This window comes from Pristiophorus japonicus, chromosome 13 (genome assembly GCF_044704955.1).
Source record: "Pristiophorus japonicus isolate sPriJap1 chromosome 13, sPriJap1.hap1, whole genome shotgun sequence".
Taxonomy (NCBI): Eukaryota; Metazoa; Chordata; class Chondrichthyes; family Pristiophoridae; genus Pristiophorus; species Pristiophorus japonicus.
In genome coordinates, this window is record NC_091989.1 from 149,490,434 (window position 1) to 149,507,789 (window position 17,356).

A 17,356-nucleotide genomic window follows, 5' to 3' on the forward strand; every position below is an offset into this window, starting at 1 on the left:
TTTTCGCTCTCTTCCTTTCCCATCTCCTTCTTCCATCGTGCCTGCAATCTAAAATTGGCTGATTCAGCCCTGGATGTACTACGCATGCAAGGATGCTCTCTGACAGGTGACCAGAAGCGCGGGAAGAAAAAAAAAGGAGAAAAAACAGGGGGGGGGGGGAAAAAGAGAATTTGTCGAGTGCGCAGAAGGTCTGATTTTTTTCTCCATCGCAAATTTTGGCTCCAGGACACAAATTCCGTTGTGCAACACTGGACTTATTGCTATCACTATCGCTCTTCACCGTTTGGCGAATTTTGCGAGGTCCGGCGGTAACTGTACCCTAGCGCTAAACAAAAAAATTGCGCCGCAATCATCACCCAAAAAAAAACGGGCGAAATCGCTAAAAGCCAAATTTCTATGCCATAAGATTCTGAGGGGGATTGACAGGATAGATGTTGAAAGATTGTTTTCCCTGGCTAGAGAGTTTAGAACAAGGGGGCATAGTCTCAGGATAAGGGACCGGCCTTTTAAAACTGAGATGAGGAGTAATTTCTTCACTCAGAAGGTTGTGAATCGTTGGAATTCTCTGCCCAAAGTGCTGTGGATGCTCAGTCATTGAGTATATTCAAGACTGAGGAATTAAAGGATATGGAGATAAGGCAGGAAAGTGGCATTGAGGTCGAAGATCAGTCATGATCTATTGAATGATGGGACTGACTCGAGGGGCTGCAAGGCCTACTCCTGCTCCTAATTCTTATGTTCTTATTGCTACTATAGGCTGGATGGCAAGGGCAGGCACCAGATGATTCAGTAAACTGAAATAACAAGATTTTTTAATTTGAAAACACAAAAAGAATGATAGGTGGTGTTTGAAAACAAAGTATTGCCCATTGGGGCTCATTTTTTGAAACCTGGTATTATTTCCAAAACTTGTGCGATTAATGTGTTAAAAACATTAATCACCAGATACATTTATGTGCTAATCACAGAACTCAACTGCAATTTATTGACAGCCCTAGGCACAATATAAAACCATTTTCTCTGATGGTCCTTCAAAATTCTATCACAGGCGCATAATGCAATAAAATCATGTGATAAAATGAATTCATTCATATTTCTTTGAGGCTGCACAATGTCACTGTGTTGCTGCAGAATGAAACAAATAAAATACTTTGAAATCCTGAAAAACAGTGCTTCAACAATGCATTGAACACCCAAGTGCACTAAGGAGATGTGAGACCTAATCCAAGAGGCCTACACTCACACTGCTTTGAGTTCCAGTACACAGTAGTCCATTGTGAAGTCACATTTTTAAAATATCTAGTTGGTCTCAGCTCAGGGCTCTCAAAGTGGTGGAGTGGAAGTTATAATTTAATTTTTGAGACAGACTGTAGTCAGTTTTTATTTACAAGTGCTGATGCAAATAGAAATAACATAAATTATGAAATTCTATTCTTAATTTGTTACTGGTCTTGAGGATGTTGGGTTAAAAATATAGGCAAATAATACAAGGAACATTTAAAGCAGGACTTCCGAGTTACTACAGCAGGGGCAACAAACGACCTTTAGTTTCATCCATAATTTTATTTATAGCAGATGAAATATATTTTCCAAAATATTTTGGCTCAGTATAAATGTAATCCAATTTTACATGGGATGAAAACTTTCCTAAATGGTACAATAGATTTTTCAGCCAGATTTAATAGAAACAGACTGATAGTACAATAAAAGGTTGTTCCACACTTACCTTTACATATCTGCACAATGCCTATAATAATGATCATAATTAGAGCCAGCAGTTTGGCTGCAGCAAAGATATCTTGCACTCTCGTAGCTGCTTTTACACTGTAACAGTTCACTGCTGTCAGAAACACTGAAAGGAAGAGGGAAAAAAAAGTCAGCGTGTTCATTTTTTAAAGATTTTAAATTTCTTTTTATTTAAACACCCTAAATGGAACAAGATACATATTGGTCATCACAATCAACCTTCACATTGACATTGATCTTTTGAAGGCTCACTGGATTAATACACCTACTAATGTAGCAGTTGCCCAAACAGGCCACAAAGTTTATCAGGTTTGTGCTCAGTTGACTGATCTCAGCTGTTGCAGTGGGTTCTTCCTGATCTGTTTAGCACAAGTACTCACTGGATGAATTCACAGTACAAAAAGTACTCCAAGTGAGTACATTTAGTAGAAGGGCGAGAAGAGGAGGAGGAAAGCTGTTTAAGCCAGCTTCTAGAACTAGATCAACTAACTAAATATACATCATGGGGTTTCTTTGCTGTGACTCCTTTTACTGTTTGTGGGTTAATGCCATGTATGTTGTCAGACATAATGGGCCCAAGTTTCCACAAGAAAAAAAACGGGCGCCCCTCCGAGCTGGGCGCCCGTTTTTCGCGCCTAAAACGGCGCCTAAAAAGATCCTCGGTATTCTCCACCTACTTGCAGGTCCTCTGGCCCTCGGCGCAGCCAGCACCAGCTGTGGGGGGGCGGAGCCAGGTCCCTGCGCTGAAAACAGTGCCGGGACCTCTGCACATGCGCGCTACAGTGGGCACGCAAGTGCAGTAGCTCCAGGCGTCGAACTGTGTGGGAGGGGCCCGAAGCACGCAGCCCCTAGCCCTGGCCCAATGGCCTCACTGGGGCTGCGTGAATAAGGCTCCTCCCACGACCAGCTCCTGCTTCCTCCCGACCCGACCCGACACCCGCTCCCCCCGCCTCCGGACCAGACCCGACACCCGCTCCCCCCCCTGCCTCCAGACCAGACCCGACACCCGCTCCCCCCGCTCCCCCCCCTCCCCCCTGCCTCCAGACCAGACCCGACACCCGCTCCCCCCGCTCCCCCCCCTCCCCCCTGCCTCCAGACCAGACCCGACACCCGCTCCCCCCGCTCCCCCCGCTCCCCCCCCTCCCCCCTGCCTCCGGACCAGACCCGACACCCGCTCCCCCCCCTCCCCCCTGCCTCCGGACCAGACCCGACACCCGCTTCCCGCCTCCGGACCAGACCCGACACCCGCTCCCCCCCCTGCCTCCAGACCAGACCCGACACCCGCTCCCCCCGCTCCCCCCCCTCCCCCCTGCCTCCGGACCAGACCCGACACCCGCTCCCCCCCCTCCCCCCTGCCTCCGGACCAGACCCGACACCCGCTTCCCGCCTCCGGACCAGACCCGACACCCGCTTTCCCACCCCCCCCCGGCGACCCGACACCTGCTCCCCCCCCCCCCCCCGCCCGGCGACCAGACACTCTCTCTCTCTCTCTCTCTCTGCGGCATGAACAGCTTTCTCCACCCCCCAGCGACACGAACGGCTTTCTTTTCCCCCTCCCGCTCAGCGGCACGAACGGCTGCAGAATTCTCCCTGGCTGAAGCACTTTCACACAGGTAGGAAGATGGTTTATTTAATCTTTTCTTGGCTTATAAATGTTTATTCAGGTTGGATTTATTTGTATAATATTTGTAGAAGTATAAATAAGGATTTATTATAGAATTTAATGAGTTCCCTCCCCCCCCCACTTCGTTCTGGGCGCCTAATTTGTAACCTGCGCCTGATTTTTTAATGTAGAACAGGTTTTTTCAGTTCTACGAAAATCTTCACTGGCTCCATTCTACTTTAGTTTGGAGTACGTTTTCACTGTGGAAACTTTGAAATCAGGCGTCAGTGGCCGGACACGCCCCCTTTTGAAGAAAAAATTCTGTTCCAAAGTAGAACTGTTCTACCTGACTAGAACTGCAGAAAAAAAAATGTGGAGAATTGCGATTTCTAAGATAGTCCGTTCTCCACCAGTTGCTCCTAAAAATCAGGTGCAAATCATGTGGAAACTTGGGCCCTTTGTTTTATCTATGTAATCATTCCAACAAGAATACCCCAGATATCAATGTACACGATACTCCAATCATTATCAGGAGCCAATTGTCTCTGCAATGCAAAAACCTGTGTGTTAAAGTTATGCAGGTTGAAACTTTGATTGTTATTCTCGGTAAAAACTTGCCTCTTTGGAGAAGAAACAGTGCCTAAGAAATCATAAAACAGAAGAAGAATCTTAAGCTACTCCATGAGGACCAGTAGCACAATCTGACCTAGCTTTCAAGTTAGATGGATCCGGCGACTGACATGAACAAAACAAACTTGGATAAAACTGCACTTTGGTTATGAAATCTTGGCTACACATGTACAGCACTATCACTCCAAACAAGAGAGACCTAAACACTGTAAAATATATGCCAGACTAAATAAATAATAGTAAAACTGGCAAGTGTAAAGCTATTACACAGGCAAACACAACAACCAACTGGCACACAAGATCCCACAAACCGTAAATGAGATGAATAAGCAGTCAGACTGACTCTGCCTTTGACTCGAGTGTTCTCAACTCCATCCCGCAACATGCGACCCGCCACCACCTCCGTGAGACCCCAACGTTGCACGAGGTAGGCAAAGCCATAAAACAGCTCAAGAAAAACAAGGCTACGGGAGCGTATGGAATTCCTGCTGAAGCGCTAAAGTATGGCGGAGAGGCGCGGATGCATGATCTTATCTCTCTCATTTGGAGGGAAGAGTGTTGCTGGGAGATCTCAGAGATGCAGTGATCGTGACCATCTTTAAAAAGGGGGACAAGTCCAACTGTGGCAACTATAGGGGAATCTCCCTGCTATCAGCCACTGGGAAGGTTGTCGCTAAAGTTCTCCTCAACCGTCTTCTCCCTGTGGCCAAGGAGCATATGAAAGCATGGGCCTTACACTTAACATCCGTAAGACAAAGGTCCTCCACCAGCCTGTCCTCGCCGCACAGCACTGCCCCCCAGTCATCAAGATTCACAGCGCGGCCCTCAACAACACGGACCACTTCTCATGCCTCGGGAGCCTCTTAGCAACAAAGGCAGACATTAATGCGGATATTCAACATCGCCCCCAGTGCGCTAGTGCAGCCTTTGGCCACCTGAGGAAAAGACCAGGCCCTCAAATCTACCACCAAGCTCATGGTCTACAGGGCTGTAGTAATACCCACCCTCCTGTACGGATCAGAGGCAAGAACGATGTACAGAAGACACCTCAAGTCGCTGGAGATATATCACCAACGATGTCTCCGCAAGATACTGCAAATCCCCTGGGAGGACAAACACACCAACATCAGTGTCCTCGCCCAGGCTAACATCCCCAGCATTGAAGCACACTCGATCAACTTCACTGGGCAAGCCACATAGTTCGCATGCCAGACAAGAGACTCCTTAAGCAATTGCTCTATGTGGAGCTCCTTCACAGCAAACGAGCCAAAGGTGGGCAGCAGAAACATTATATCCCTGGTAAAATGCGACATCACCACTGACACCTGGGAGTCCCTGGCCGAAGACCGCCCTAGGTGGAGAAAGTGCATCCGGGAGGGCGTTGAGTGAGAGCGTGAAGAGGTCGAGCTCAGGCAGCAGAAGGAGCGTGTGACAAATCAGTCCCATCCCCCGCCTTTCCCCGACGAATGTCTGTCCCACCTGTGACAGGGTCTGTGGCTCTCATACTGGACTGTTCAGCCACCAAAGGACTCACTTTAGGAGTGGAAGCAAGTCTTCCTCGATTCTGAGGGACTGCCTATGATGATGATATTGATGAAATGTCTTGGCTGATAGTCTCAGGAGAATTCCCTGCTCTCCTTCAGATAGTTACCATGGGATCTTTTCTGTCCAACTGACCAAGCAGATGGTGCCTCAGTTTAACATCTCATTTGTAAAAATTATACCTCCAAAAATGCAATACTTCTTCATTACTGATTATACGCTCAAGTCCTAGAGTGGGGCATTACCACACAATCCTGATTCAGAGGCGGGTGTGCTATCCTTGATCCAAGGTTTCACCAATTAAAAAAGAAATGTGTAGTCTTGCAAAGATGTAAGAATTTAGCTTTATTTAACTGTAGCCCCATTGGCTACAAAACAAAACAATACAATATGATATAATATAATTAGGTCTAAACCTCATCAATCTCCTGTGGCATTGCACCTGGGAGTCAAGACCAATTGCAATCTTTAGGTGAAGCAAAGTTAGATGGATAATTGGACCAGGGTGTGCAGCTGTATTTCAGTCCCCATTTTAAAGTCATAGCCTTACTTTCAGATTTCCATTACAAATTCCTATGTCTATATTTAAACTTATCACGTTGTAATTATACACCGCAGTGGTGGTGTAGTGCCTCCACTAGAGGAAGAGAGCGTAATTACAGCATGACCAGTTTACATGGACAGTTTCAATTATAAATGTAGACCTAAGAATATATAAAAGACAATTTTGACAGGGAATGCATGCAAATGTCAGATTTTTAATATAAAATGTAACTAGATAAATATAAAAATAAGGACATAATTAATGATTTTTAAAACAGGGTCTAAATTATGTTTGTGCCCCTTGGTGTAGTTGATCTCTGCCCCCTTTCACCTGAAGACTTCACTTGGTCTTGACTCCCATGTGTAATGCCACAGAAGATTGACTTGTTAATTATATGCATTATGAAATGCTATCCCACAAGCACTATTCATTTTTTTTAAATTGTAAAGACGGAAATCTTCCCCATGAGTTAAGCTCGTTTGCTAAAAGGTGAAATTTAACACCTATTAAGTAGGCTGTCACATGAAGAGCTGTAGAAAAGTGGCTAAGAAGGTAAGTGTCAGGCATAAAAAGAATGGATAAGAATAAGGCCACAACATAAACTAGTTAAAGTTACACTGTTTGTTAGTGTATTGCTACCAAAATTTCAGGTTTGATGCCACACTGTGTCATTTAAATACAAAAGACTACAACCAGCATTAGACAAGACAAATACTGAGAAGTTAAATCTTCAAAGCTGTTCCATATTATTGCATTCTAATTTCATGTTTTGTCTGAAAATTATGGCAAAATGCTTAAAATATTTGATTCATAAAGTATAGCATGAAACATAGAAAATAGGTGCAGGAGTAAGCCATTCGGCCCTTCGAGCCTGCACCGCCATTCAATATGACCATGGCTGATCATGCAACCTCAGTACCCCACACCAGCCTTCTCTCCATACCCCTTGATCCCTTTAGCTGTAAGGGCCACACTTAACTCCCTTTTGAATATGTCCAACGAACTGGACTCAACAACTTTCTGTAGTAGAGAATTCCACAGGTTCACAACTCAGTGAAAAAGTTTCTCCTCATCTCAGTCTTATATGGCTTACCCCTTATCCTTAGACTGTGTCCCCTGGTTCTGGACTTCCCCAACATCGAGAACATTCTTCCTGCATCTAACCTGTCCAATCCCGTCAGAATTCTATACGTTTCTATAAGATCCACGCTCATTCTTCTAAATTTCAGTCTGGTGAACCTTCGCTGCTCTCCCCCAATAGCAAGCAAACAAAGGTACATTGCATTTTAATTAAGTTTGATGAAATGAACCAATTAAGATCAATTTATATATTAAAAATTCATAATTCTGAACACACTGCACCTAGAGTTTTTAATTTGCATTTATATTAAACTTCCAGTTTAAAATGGCATTGTGCTAAAATACATGGTGTTAAATCCTATTTTTCTGCAAGTACACATCTGGTAGAGAGAGAACCAACTGACAGAAAATTATCTGGAGAAGGAACATGGTATTCTAAGTGACCTTCTGTCCAAATAAAATGGACACGATTCAAAAGAAAGAGATAAAAATGCTGTCTGGTGAAAAAGTTCACTAATGCATATGGTTCCAGCAGACTTCATACTATTATGAGTAATACAAGCATATTAAACATTGCACAAATTAAATTGTGTTAATCTCAGCTCCACCCTCTGTCTGGACTGCATGAGTAATTCTACCCTTGCATGCAAGAGAGGGCCATACTTGCATCAGACAGGTCTGCCACATCCACATTCAAAACATTGAATGAAGACAATCTATTGAGGATTTAAGTAGAAGAGCTGAGGCAGGGGTTCATGAAGTTTCGTGCTCCATTTGTTTTTGCAAATGTTATAATCTTACTACAACTTATGATTTAGAGAAATGTAGAATTATATTAATCTGTAATGTTTTGCCATCATCATTTTTAGTGCACAAGATTCAATTTTATCATGACACATTAAGTAATATGGCCATTTTCAACCATAACAGCATAATTTCCAGTTCCAACGTAAAGAGTGTGGAACTTCCAGCTTGAGCACAATCAGAATGCAGTTGCTGCAGCAATGAGCAAAACATATGGTTACATTTATTAAGTGGCCTTCTGAGAAGGGCATGTTACTTTATTAATCCATCTACACAGCCCCAGTCCACATAAGATAGACAACGAAGACATGATGAAACCATATTCCCTCTGAATTTACGCCTGCAACAAGAATGTTTATCACTCAGTTACCAAGGGTGTTACTGTCCTTTTTTAAAGTCCTCAAAAATAATACGGTAATCCACAATATTGACCAGGTTTAAATAACTGGATAAGAACACCTATTAATGGTAATTTGTTCTAACAGCTTACAGTTGCACTTTACTCAACATACATGATTACAATCTATATGCCTCAAATATGCAAGCTATTATTAGAAATTATACTTTCAAAGATTAAGGGTTGGATTTTCGGGTCACTTGTGCCTCAGTTAGCAGCCCGGAGGGGCGGTAAATGGCTTTTCTAAGCTAACCGGCGGATGTACAGCTTTTACCGCCCGACCGGCATTTTCGGCTATGGTTTACGGCGGCGCAAAGATTTACTGCTCCGCCCTGGAGTTTCACGGAGATCATGGCATCAATCCTCGTGCAATGCTCCACCACCACCCCAAATGCAAAATTCGGCCCGAACTCCTCATTTAACGCCTGCTCCAGGAAACGTCTGAAAAGCCAGGTGTTCCCAGGGAGCAGCAGGCGGTATTGGCAGCGTATTTAAATGGAGGGATGAGGCTCCTACATCGCAGATCACATTGACTGCAAAGGTTGCGCACAGCAGGCTGTGTGAAGCTCAGATTTGCAAACGGCACTTTTATCTACCATTAGTGTCCTTACGTCAGTGAGAGAATTTAATGAGGGTGTTACTAGATCGACAGCATATCACACTCCATGCTATTGCCAGGCTGCGTCAAGCTAGAAGAGGGGCTCTTAGCCATGTCGAGCCACGGATGAGGAGAGGCCGAAGATGTATGGGAAGGAAGGCTGATTCCCCCACGGGTTTATAGGCACCAAATCTCATACCTCCAGCTCTCTGAGGAGGAGTGTGGAAGAAGGCTGCGCCTCTGAAAGGAAGTGCTGACAGAGATATGCCATCTCCTGCAGGCGGACCGCTCTGGAGGCAGCCTTCAATACTCCCCTCAACAGGTATCCGAATGCATTGTGATGTGCTGCAATTTGAACAACTTGGCCATCATGAGGGACCGGCCATTGCCAATGGGGATTGCATGCCCACTTCAGGAGAAGGAGGACAAAGAGGAGCCTGGCGAGGCCCCATTGGATAGCCACACCATCCACGAGGGAGGCAGCATGGAGATGCTGCTGGACCAAGAGTCGCACGTCGCCAGCTCATAATGGACCGGCTTTCCTAAATGGAGGAAACTGAAGGATGGAGCTAATACTGGACACACTATGTGCCCCAATAAAGGCACATCTCTAGTGAATGTTGGAATGATGCACAAGATACCAATGGCAAAGGATGAATCATAAATTTTACTGCAACAAAGTCACAAAAACTCCACCCACCAAAATAAAACCATACAATACACAACGTTATGTTCCAGAGCACTGAGCAACAATGAAGTTCCTTAAAACAACAAAAATTTTTAATGCCGCGATTTTCGGCTGGGACACAAAAAGTTCCTTGTGTAACGCCTGATTTTGCGCCCCTGATCATGGAACATAATTTGTTGCCGAATTTTGCAGACGAGGGCGTAAACTTTTTCCAGGCGGTATCAGGACCGCCCCACCACCATTACCGTCCCGAAATCTCAAAGGCCGATAATCCAGCCCTATATATAGTACTTTATCCTGAGGTGCTGCATTACAATTTGTATTCTACATTGTTCGCAGACTGTGTAACTCACAAAGTTGAGTATCTGTCATGAGTGAAAGAATCATAATAACAGCTTCATAATAGATGCCCCTAGGTTAAGGATGGAAAGAGAAAATCAGCCACAGTCACCCATGACCACTCTAAAGCGAGTTTGCTGAAAAGCATATGTGTGTGAATGATGGGCAAGGAAAACAATGGCCCTGGTTGTGATATTGTCCATGGTTAATAGGCTATTAACATACAGTACCTAGACTCACACATGACAAATGCCCACTTGGGGGTGGACTATGAGGAGGCTACTGGTATCCACAAACTGGAACCCAGCAAGCAGTCAATGCCTTCAGTAGAGGAGGAAAAAAATTGGTTAAAAACCCTAAAAAAAATGCAACATTATGTCCTCATACATTTTGGCCTTATTTGAATGCAACATAGGCTTTTATTTTGTCACACTTGTATTGACATTGAATTGAAACTTTGTAGTGAAGCACAAGAAGTTCACTCTGATCTGGAAGTGGTTTGTATGATTGACAGCTACAATCTAGAAATAAAATGGTTGCCAAGTAGCAAGTACATTTATTTAGCTATTTATTACCAACTGACATGCAGGGGCAGTTATGGTTGAAGGACTGGTGGGTGGGAAGGGGGCTGAAAGTCAAGGCCCAGATTTAGCCGACTTGGCACAGCACTGCCATGACAACGTCTTCCAATGTCACATTGCCGTTTGTATCAAAACGGCACTGCAATCAGGAATTTTAGAGTTAAGTGCCTAAATTACCTGCAGTTTGGCCAAGGGGTGGAGGTGGCAATACTACGATCGGTATACCCCACCCCTGGCTCCACCACTGCTGGTGGGTAATAACAAATGCTAGAGTCAGAAATGGATGTGATGCTCCTAGAATGTTTTAGAAGGGGAAACAGATGGAAGGAAACAAATAACATTTGAAGCAAGAAGCTGGCTTCTCTTTCAGCAAAGATGACAGATACTGTACTTAGTCAGTATTCAATTGATTCAGTATTAATCCTGTTTTTTTAAACACTTTTTTAAAAGTGAAAGAGTTAAGCATCAGGAATGCAGTCAGTCAACAGACCTCTGAACCCATCATTCAAAATGTGCTCTTCTCAGCAAAACTCAAAACTGCAGGACAGCTAGATAATCACTATAATAACAATCTCATCTCTCTCATCTGGAGGGAGGAGAGCATGCCGGGGGATCTCAGAAATGCAGTAATCGTGACCATATTTAAAAAAGGGGACAAGTCTGACTGCGGCAACTACAGAGGAATCTCCCTATCAGCCACTGGGAAAGTCGTCGCTAGAGTCCTCCTCAACCGTCTTCTTCCTGTAACTGAGGAGCTCCTCCCGGAGTCACAGTGCGGATTTCGTCTCCTACGGGGCACAACGGACATGATTTTTGCAGTGCGACAGCTACAGGAAAAATGCTGGGAACAGCGCCAGCCCTTATACATCCTTCTTCGACCTTACAAAGGCCTTTGACACTGTCGTCCGTGAGGGTCTATGGAGCGTCCTCCTCCATTTCGGATGTCCCCAAGAGTTCGTCACCATCCTCCGCCTGCTCCATGATGACATGCAGGCAGTGATCCTTACCAACGGATCCATCACAGACCCAATCCACGTCCGGACCGGGGTCAAACAGGGCTGCGTCATTGCCCCAACCCTCTTCTCAATCTTTCTCGCCGCCATGCTCCACCTCACAGTCAACAAGCTTCTCGCTGGAGTGGAACTAAACTACAGAACCAGTGGGAACCTGTTCAACCTGCGCCGTCTCCAGGCCAGATCAAAGACCACCCCAACCTCTGTCGTCGAGCTACAGTACGTGGGCAATGCCTGCTTCTGCGCACATATAGAGGCTGCACTCCAGGACATAGTCGATGTATTTACTGAGGCCTACAAAAGCATGGGCCTTACATTAAACATCCACAAGACAAAGGTCCTCCACCAGCCTGTCCTCACCGCACAGCACTGCGCCCCAGTCATCAAAATCCACGGCGCGACCCTGGACAACGTGGACCACTTCCCATATCTCGGGAGCCTCCTATCAACAAGAGCAGGCATAGACGAGATCCAAAACCGCTTCCAGTGCGCCAGTGCAGCCTTCGGCTGACGAAAAGTCTGTTTGAAGACCAGGCCCTCAAAACTGCCACCAAGCTCATGGTCTACAGGGCTGTAGTACTACCTGCCCTCCTGTATGGCTCTGAGACATGGACCTTGTACAGTAGACACCTCAAGTTGCTGGAGAAATATCACCAACGATGTCTCCGCAAGATCCTACAAATCCCCTGGGAGGACAGGCGCACCAACATCAGCGTCCTCATTCAGGCTAACATCCCCAGCATTGAAGCACTGACCACACTCGATCAGCTCCGCTGGGCAGGCCACATAGTTTACATGCCAGACACGAGACTCCCAAAGCAAGTGCTCTACTCGGAGCTCCTTCACAGCAAACGAGCCAAAGGCAGAAACGCTACAAGGACACCCTCAAAGTCTCCCTGATAAAAGTGCAACATCTCCACTGACACCTGGGAGTCCCTGGCCCAAGACCGCCCTAAGTGGAGGTAGTGCATCCGAGAGGGCACTGAGCACCTCGAGTCTCAACGCCGAGAGCATGCAGAAATCAAGCACAGGCAGCGGAAAGACCGTGCGGCAAGCTCGTCCCACCCACCCCTTCCCTCAACGACTATCTGTCCCACCTGTGACAGAGTCTGTGGCTCTTGTATTGGACTATTCAGCCACCAAAGAACTCACTTCAGGAGTGGAAGCAAGTCTTCCTCGATTCCGAGGGACTGCCTATGATGATGATAATAACTAGGGTCAACTATGAGATTGTATCACATCTCATTAAGTCATTAAAAGGTATCAGAATGCCTACATTAATTACCGGTATTGGCACAGATGGAACAATTTAGTGCTGGGAAAATCAATGAAACCCACAAATGCAATACTGTTCAACAACTGGAACCAAGAGAAAGCAATAGCAGTGTATGTTTGTGAGCCTCTGAACCTTTGCTGGAACACGCAACAATGGGAATCTACTTGAATAATCAATGCATCCTGTATGCTCAGTTCAATTCAAACATTGAAATACTCCGCAATCTTTTGCCAAGCTATCCTTTGCTTTATTGTCAATCTCATCTCTGAATCAGAAGGACGTGGGTTCAAGAACTACTCCAAATACTTGAGTACATAATCTAGGTTAATATTCCAGTGCAGTACTGAGGGAGTGCTACATGGTCAGAAGTGCCATCTTTTGGTTGAAATGTTAAATAAGGCCGTCTGCACTCTCAAGTGAATGTAAAAGATTGCATGGCATGCTTCGAAGAGCAGCAAACTGCTCCCTGTGTTCTAGCCAACATTTATCCATAAATCAATATTAAAAAAACAGATCAGGTCATTTATCTCATTGCGGTCGGTGGGACTTAGCTGTGTGCAAACTGTCTGCTATGTTTCCCTACACTACAACTACACATCAAAAGTACTTCATTCGTTGTGAAATATACAATACAAATCCAAGTTTCTTCTTTTGCTAAGTATTGCAACATACTGATGGCTTTTATTTCTCCCTATTCCGTTTTCAAACGTACAGCAAACAATAAAATGTTCTTGATTTCTTTCTGGCCATGAGAAGTAGTTATTTGGTACCCTTCTCAACTGATGCAATACACCAAGTGAGATACTGGACAATTCACCAGCTCAGAGACTATGGCAAACTAACTTCGGAAACCTCAGAAAGTAGATGGTGCTTTAGTAAATGATGTAAAAGAGAAGCTATACTGTAAACAATAGAAAAGAGAAGCTATACCTTTTCCAAAGAACTTGATAAGCTTAGAGAAGTTATCAGAATTCAGCTAACAGAAAAAAGGAAAATAGATTTAAGCAAAAGTTCAACAATTAAGTGAATTTCAGATCGTACCACATAAAACCAAGGATGGAAATTGGATTGAAGTGTTCTTGTGTTAAGGTTACTTTTCTTTTGAGGGAGATGCATAGATATTGAATTGAAGCATTGTAACAATTTATATATAACCAAGCTCAAGGACAGGGCTTGAAATACAGAAAAATCCTGACTGTTCACTCTGATCTGGGAGTTGGTTGCATGGCAACGTCAGTGTAGAATTAAGATAGCTGCACATTAAAAAGCATAATTGTTTCAGTATTTTTATTGTATACTACTTGGCAATAAACAGCCTACACTACAGCACTGACATGTGTAGAATGTACAGCTTCTGTTAAAGAACGTTGTTGCTGTGTAACAAAGGTAAAGAAATAAAAGTTGTAAAAATGTGTTACCCATCTGTGGGAGAACAGTAATAGTTGACACACAAGAGTTTGCTTCACATTTATACTTAAAAAAAATCTAATTCTATACATGCTACAGTTTCTTCTCACATTGCTTGGGTCAGTCATGGACCAAAGTACCTGTACTATAAAACATTTCAGGGAAAGAAAACAATCTACCATTGAGGACAGGAAGGGATTGTCTGTGATTCCTTCCCCCAATAGCTTACCAAAATTCACTGTTGAACCTCACACTGACAATTGAGCATGGTTCCAGTGCACTGGTGACTGTGGAACTCTTCTTAACCAAGTTCGGGAAGACGATTTATGAAAATTATTTTGATTTTCCATCTCATTTCCTCCTCCAGCTTGTTGAGACGGAGAGCACATTAACAGCCCAGTTTAAATAACCCGAACCACACATTGTATCTTGCTTTGCCCACCGGTCGCAGAAAGCCTCGAGTGTACCTGCAAACCCGCGGGGTCCCTATCCAGGACCACCAGGGCGCGGACAAGACCGATGGAGAAGAAAAGTGTGACAAAAATATCACATTTCATTTACCGGCATTCTTTCCGTGGGCTGGGTTTCACGGAAAATACAAGGAAATAGCTGGTGCAATCCGGTTTGGGCACTCACAGCTCACTTTCCAAATAACAACCGTTGACCCCAGAATAAACAAGTACAGGCCTGAAAAACAAGCCGGCGAGTTTTATTTGATTATCGTCGCTGTAAGAAAGGACAAATGTCGAAGCCCAGGCTTGCGTTTGAACGGTCAAATGAAACAGGAAGACACTGCAACGCACGTGGCGCTGTTGGGAGTAATGTAACAAGCTGGAGCAACACTGCAACACCATAGAAATCAACTTAAAGCATGGGATTCATTTTGGAGAGCGGAAGTTTATAAAACCATTCCAAAACAACATATGTTAAACAGTCTATATTTACGAACATTGCAGACATGCAATTTATTGTCTCTGCCATTTTAAGTAGCTCAAGCACTGCAAATATGCAGTTTAACAGAGCAATGTCTTTCCTCTCAGCAGCTCCAGCAAAACTACAAGTCAGTGAAAATGTTCAACGTTCATTTACGTTAACGTGAATTTAAAAAAAATATTTAGTTAAATTTCCAACCCCCAAGGTTTAAAAGAAGCGACTGAGTGATTAAAAAAAAGAATGGTTTCTTCCTCCACTCCCGAAATATAAAGTTGCCGAGAGCTGAGGGAGCCTCAAGTGATGCAATGCGAGTGAGAGGGGCTGGCTCCAATACTCACAGATGCAGAGACAAGCCACCAACTTGGCTCCATCCTCGGGCACGGCGCAGTCGGGGAAGGCGGGTTTGATGATGTAGGTAGCGAAGACCAGCGCCACGATGTACTGCGAGCTGGGCCGGATAATGAGCAGCTCGATCCAGAGTTTGAGGAAAGCTATGAGCGAGCCGTACACCTCCAAGATGTAAGCGTAGTCGCCGCCCGACTTGACGATGGTGGTGCCCAACTCGGCGTAGCACAGCGCCCCGATGGTGGAGAAGACGCCGCACATCGCCCAGATGATGAGCGAGAAACCCACCGAGCCCGCCTCCCGTACCACCCCGGTCGGGGTGATGAAGATGCCCGAGCCGATAATGGTCCCCACGATGATGGCGACTCCGTTCCTTAGCGTGATGGTTCGCTTCAGAATGATGTCTGAAGCCGGCTCCTCCTGGGCTACCGGCGAGCTGTCCCGGCCATGGGGGAGCCCCGGCTCCCCGTTCGCACCTGCCGCTAACATGCTCTCTTTCACCTGCCCATCTTCCTCTTGCTCCCGGCCCGCGCCCAAGCCCCTCTTCTTTAAATTAGACATGCGGACTGAATGGAGTCCCAGCCCTCTGAAGAAATGCTATTGATTTCACCAAGTCCTTTTTTGGTGGTGTTGCTCTTGTCTGGAAAGTCAGCCAGCTCCAGTAGGTACCCTTTCGCAACTGAACACGATCTCTTTGCTTCCTGCTTTTTAAGAACCAAATTCACCCAAATGCCCTGCCCTCCCCTTCTCCAAAGCGTCACCTCGCCATTCATATCATCACTCGGTCCGGAATGATGCAACATTAGAGGCGGGTTCAAGTGGGTGCCTCGCTATGATTCGCACCGAACATCTTAGATTCTCCTTTATAATCTGGTGCTGCAGCAAAGCTAAGATAAGCTTTTCTCAGTGTATTTCGGCCAAGAACGAAAAATACTGAAGAAACAAACAATATTTCAATTGCCATTTAATTTAGTTAGTACATTTTACGAGCACTGAAGAAAATGAAAAAAGGTGGAATTATGTACATAATAAAAATATTACACCTTTTGACTTTAAGCAAAAAAAAATTGAGCCAAAAATCGCTGGCAAGGTGTATCATCAGAATGACGCATTGCCGGTGCTCGCCAGCTGGCCATTATTAATTTGTTAAAAAATTCCAGCAATTTAAGGAAGAGAGATGACATGAGGTCCAATTCTCTGCAAGTTAATGCCAATTGTGAAATTGTTGGATTTATGATTTTATTACAAATTATTCCTACTGCAGCCATTTAAGGCTGGTAATTAATATCTTAGAGGACCCTAGTAATAGTAATTTATGGTCCTGTCATGTCACTCAACCTTAGAGGTTCATAAAGGGACCAATGAAGCAGTGAAGTCATACAGATTTTTAATTTTATTTTGCCAGTATTTTTGTGCCATTCTTGCCATCCACATATGTGTTAGTGTCGGAAAGCAATAATTTTCAGGATGCAAAGTTGTTTTGACACTCAGAAGATAGTTGGGAAACTAGATTAAAATAAATGATGGTAGATAAGCAATGGCAAGCATTTTCCAACAGTCTATCAACTCTGGGTCAGTTCCTATGGACTGGAGGGTAGCTAATATAACACCACTTTTTAAAAAGGGAGGGAGAGAGAAAGCGGGTAATTATTGACTGGTTAGCCTGACATCAGTAGTGGGGAAAATGTTGGAATCAATCAATTATTAAGGCTGAAATAGCAGCGCATTTGGAAAGCAGTGACAGGATCGGTCCAAGTCAACATGGATTTATGAAGGGGAAATCATGCTTGACAAATCTTCTGGAATTTTTTGAGGATGTAACTAGTAGAG

At 44.6% G+C, this 17,356-nt stretch overlaps 1 protein-coding gene across 1 annotated transcript in view; it reads right to left on the minus strand.

Moving 5' to 3' along the window:
• The window catches only part of slc7a5 (solute carrier family 7 member 5), a 69,782-nt gene extending 53,512 nt beyond the window's left edge, over positions 1-16,270 (minus strand). Inside the window, 2 exon segments of the mRNA XM_070898111.1 lie at positions 1,727-1,852; positions 15,520-16,270. Of these exon segments, the coding sequence (XP_070754212.1) occupies positions 1,727-1,852; positions 15,520-16,087 (694 nt within the window). The 5' untranslated portion in view covers positions 16,088-16,270.
• Between the last annotated feature and the right edge of the window lie 1,086 nt (positions 16,271-17,356).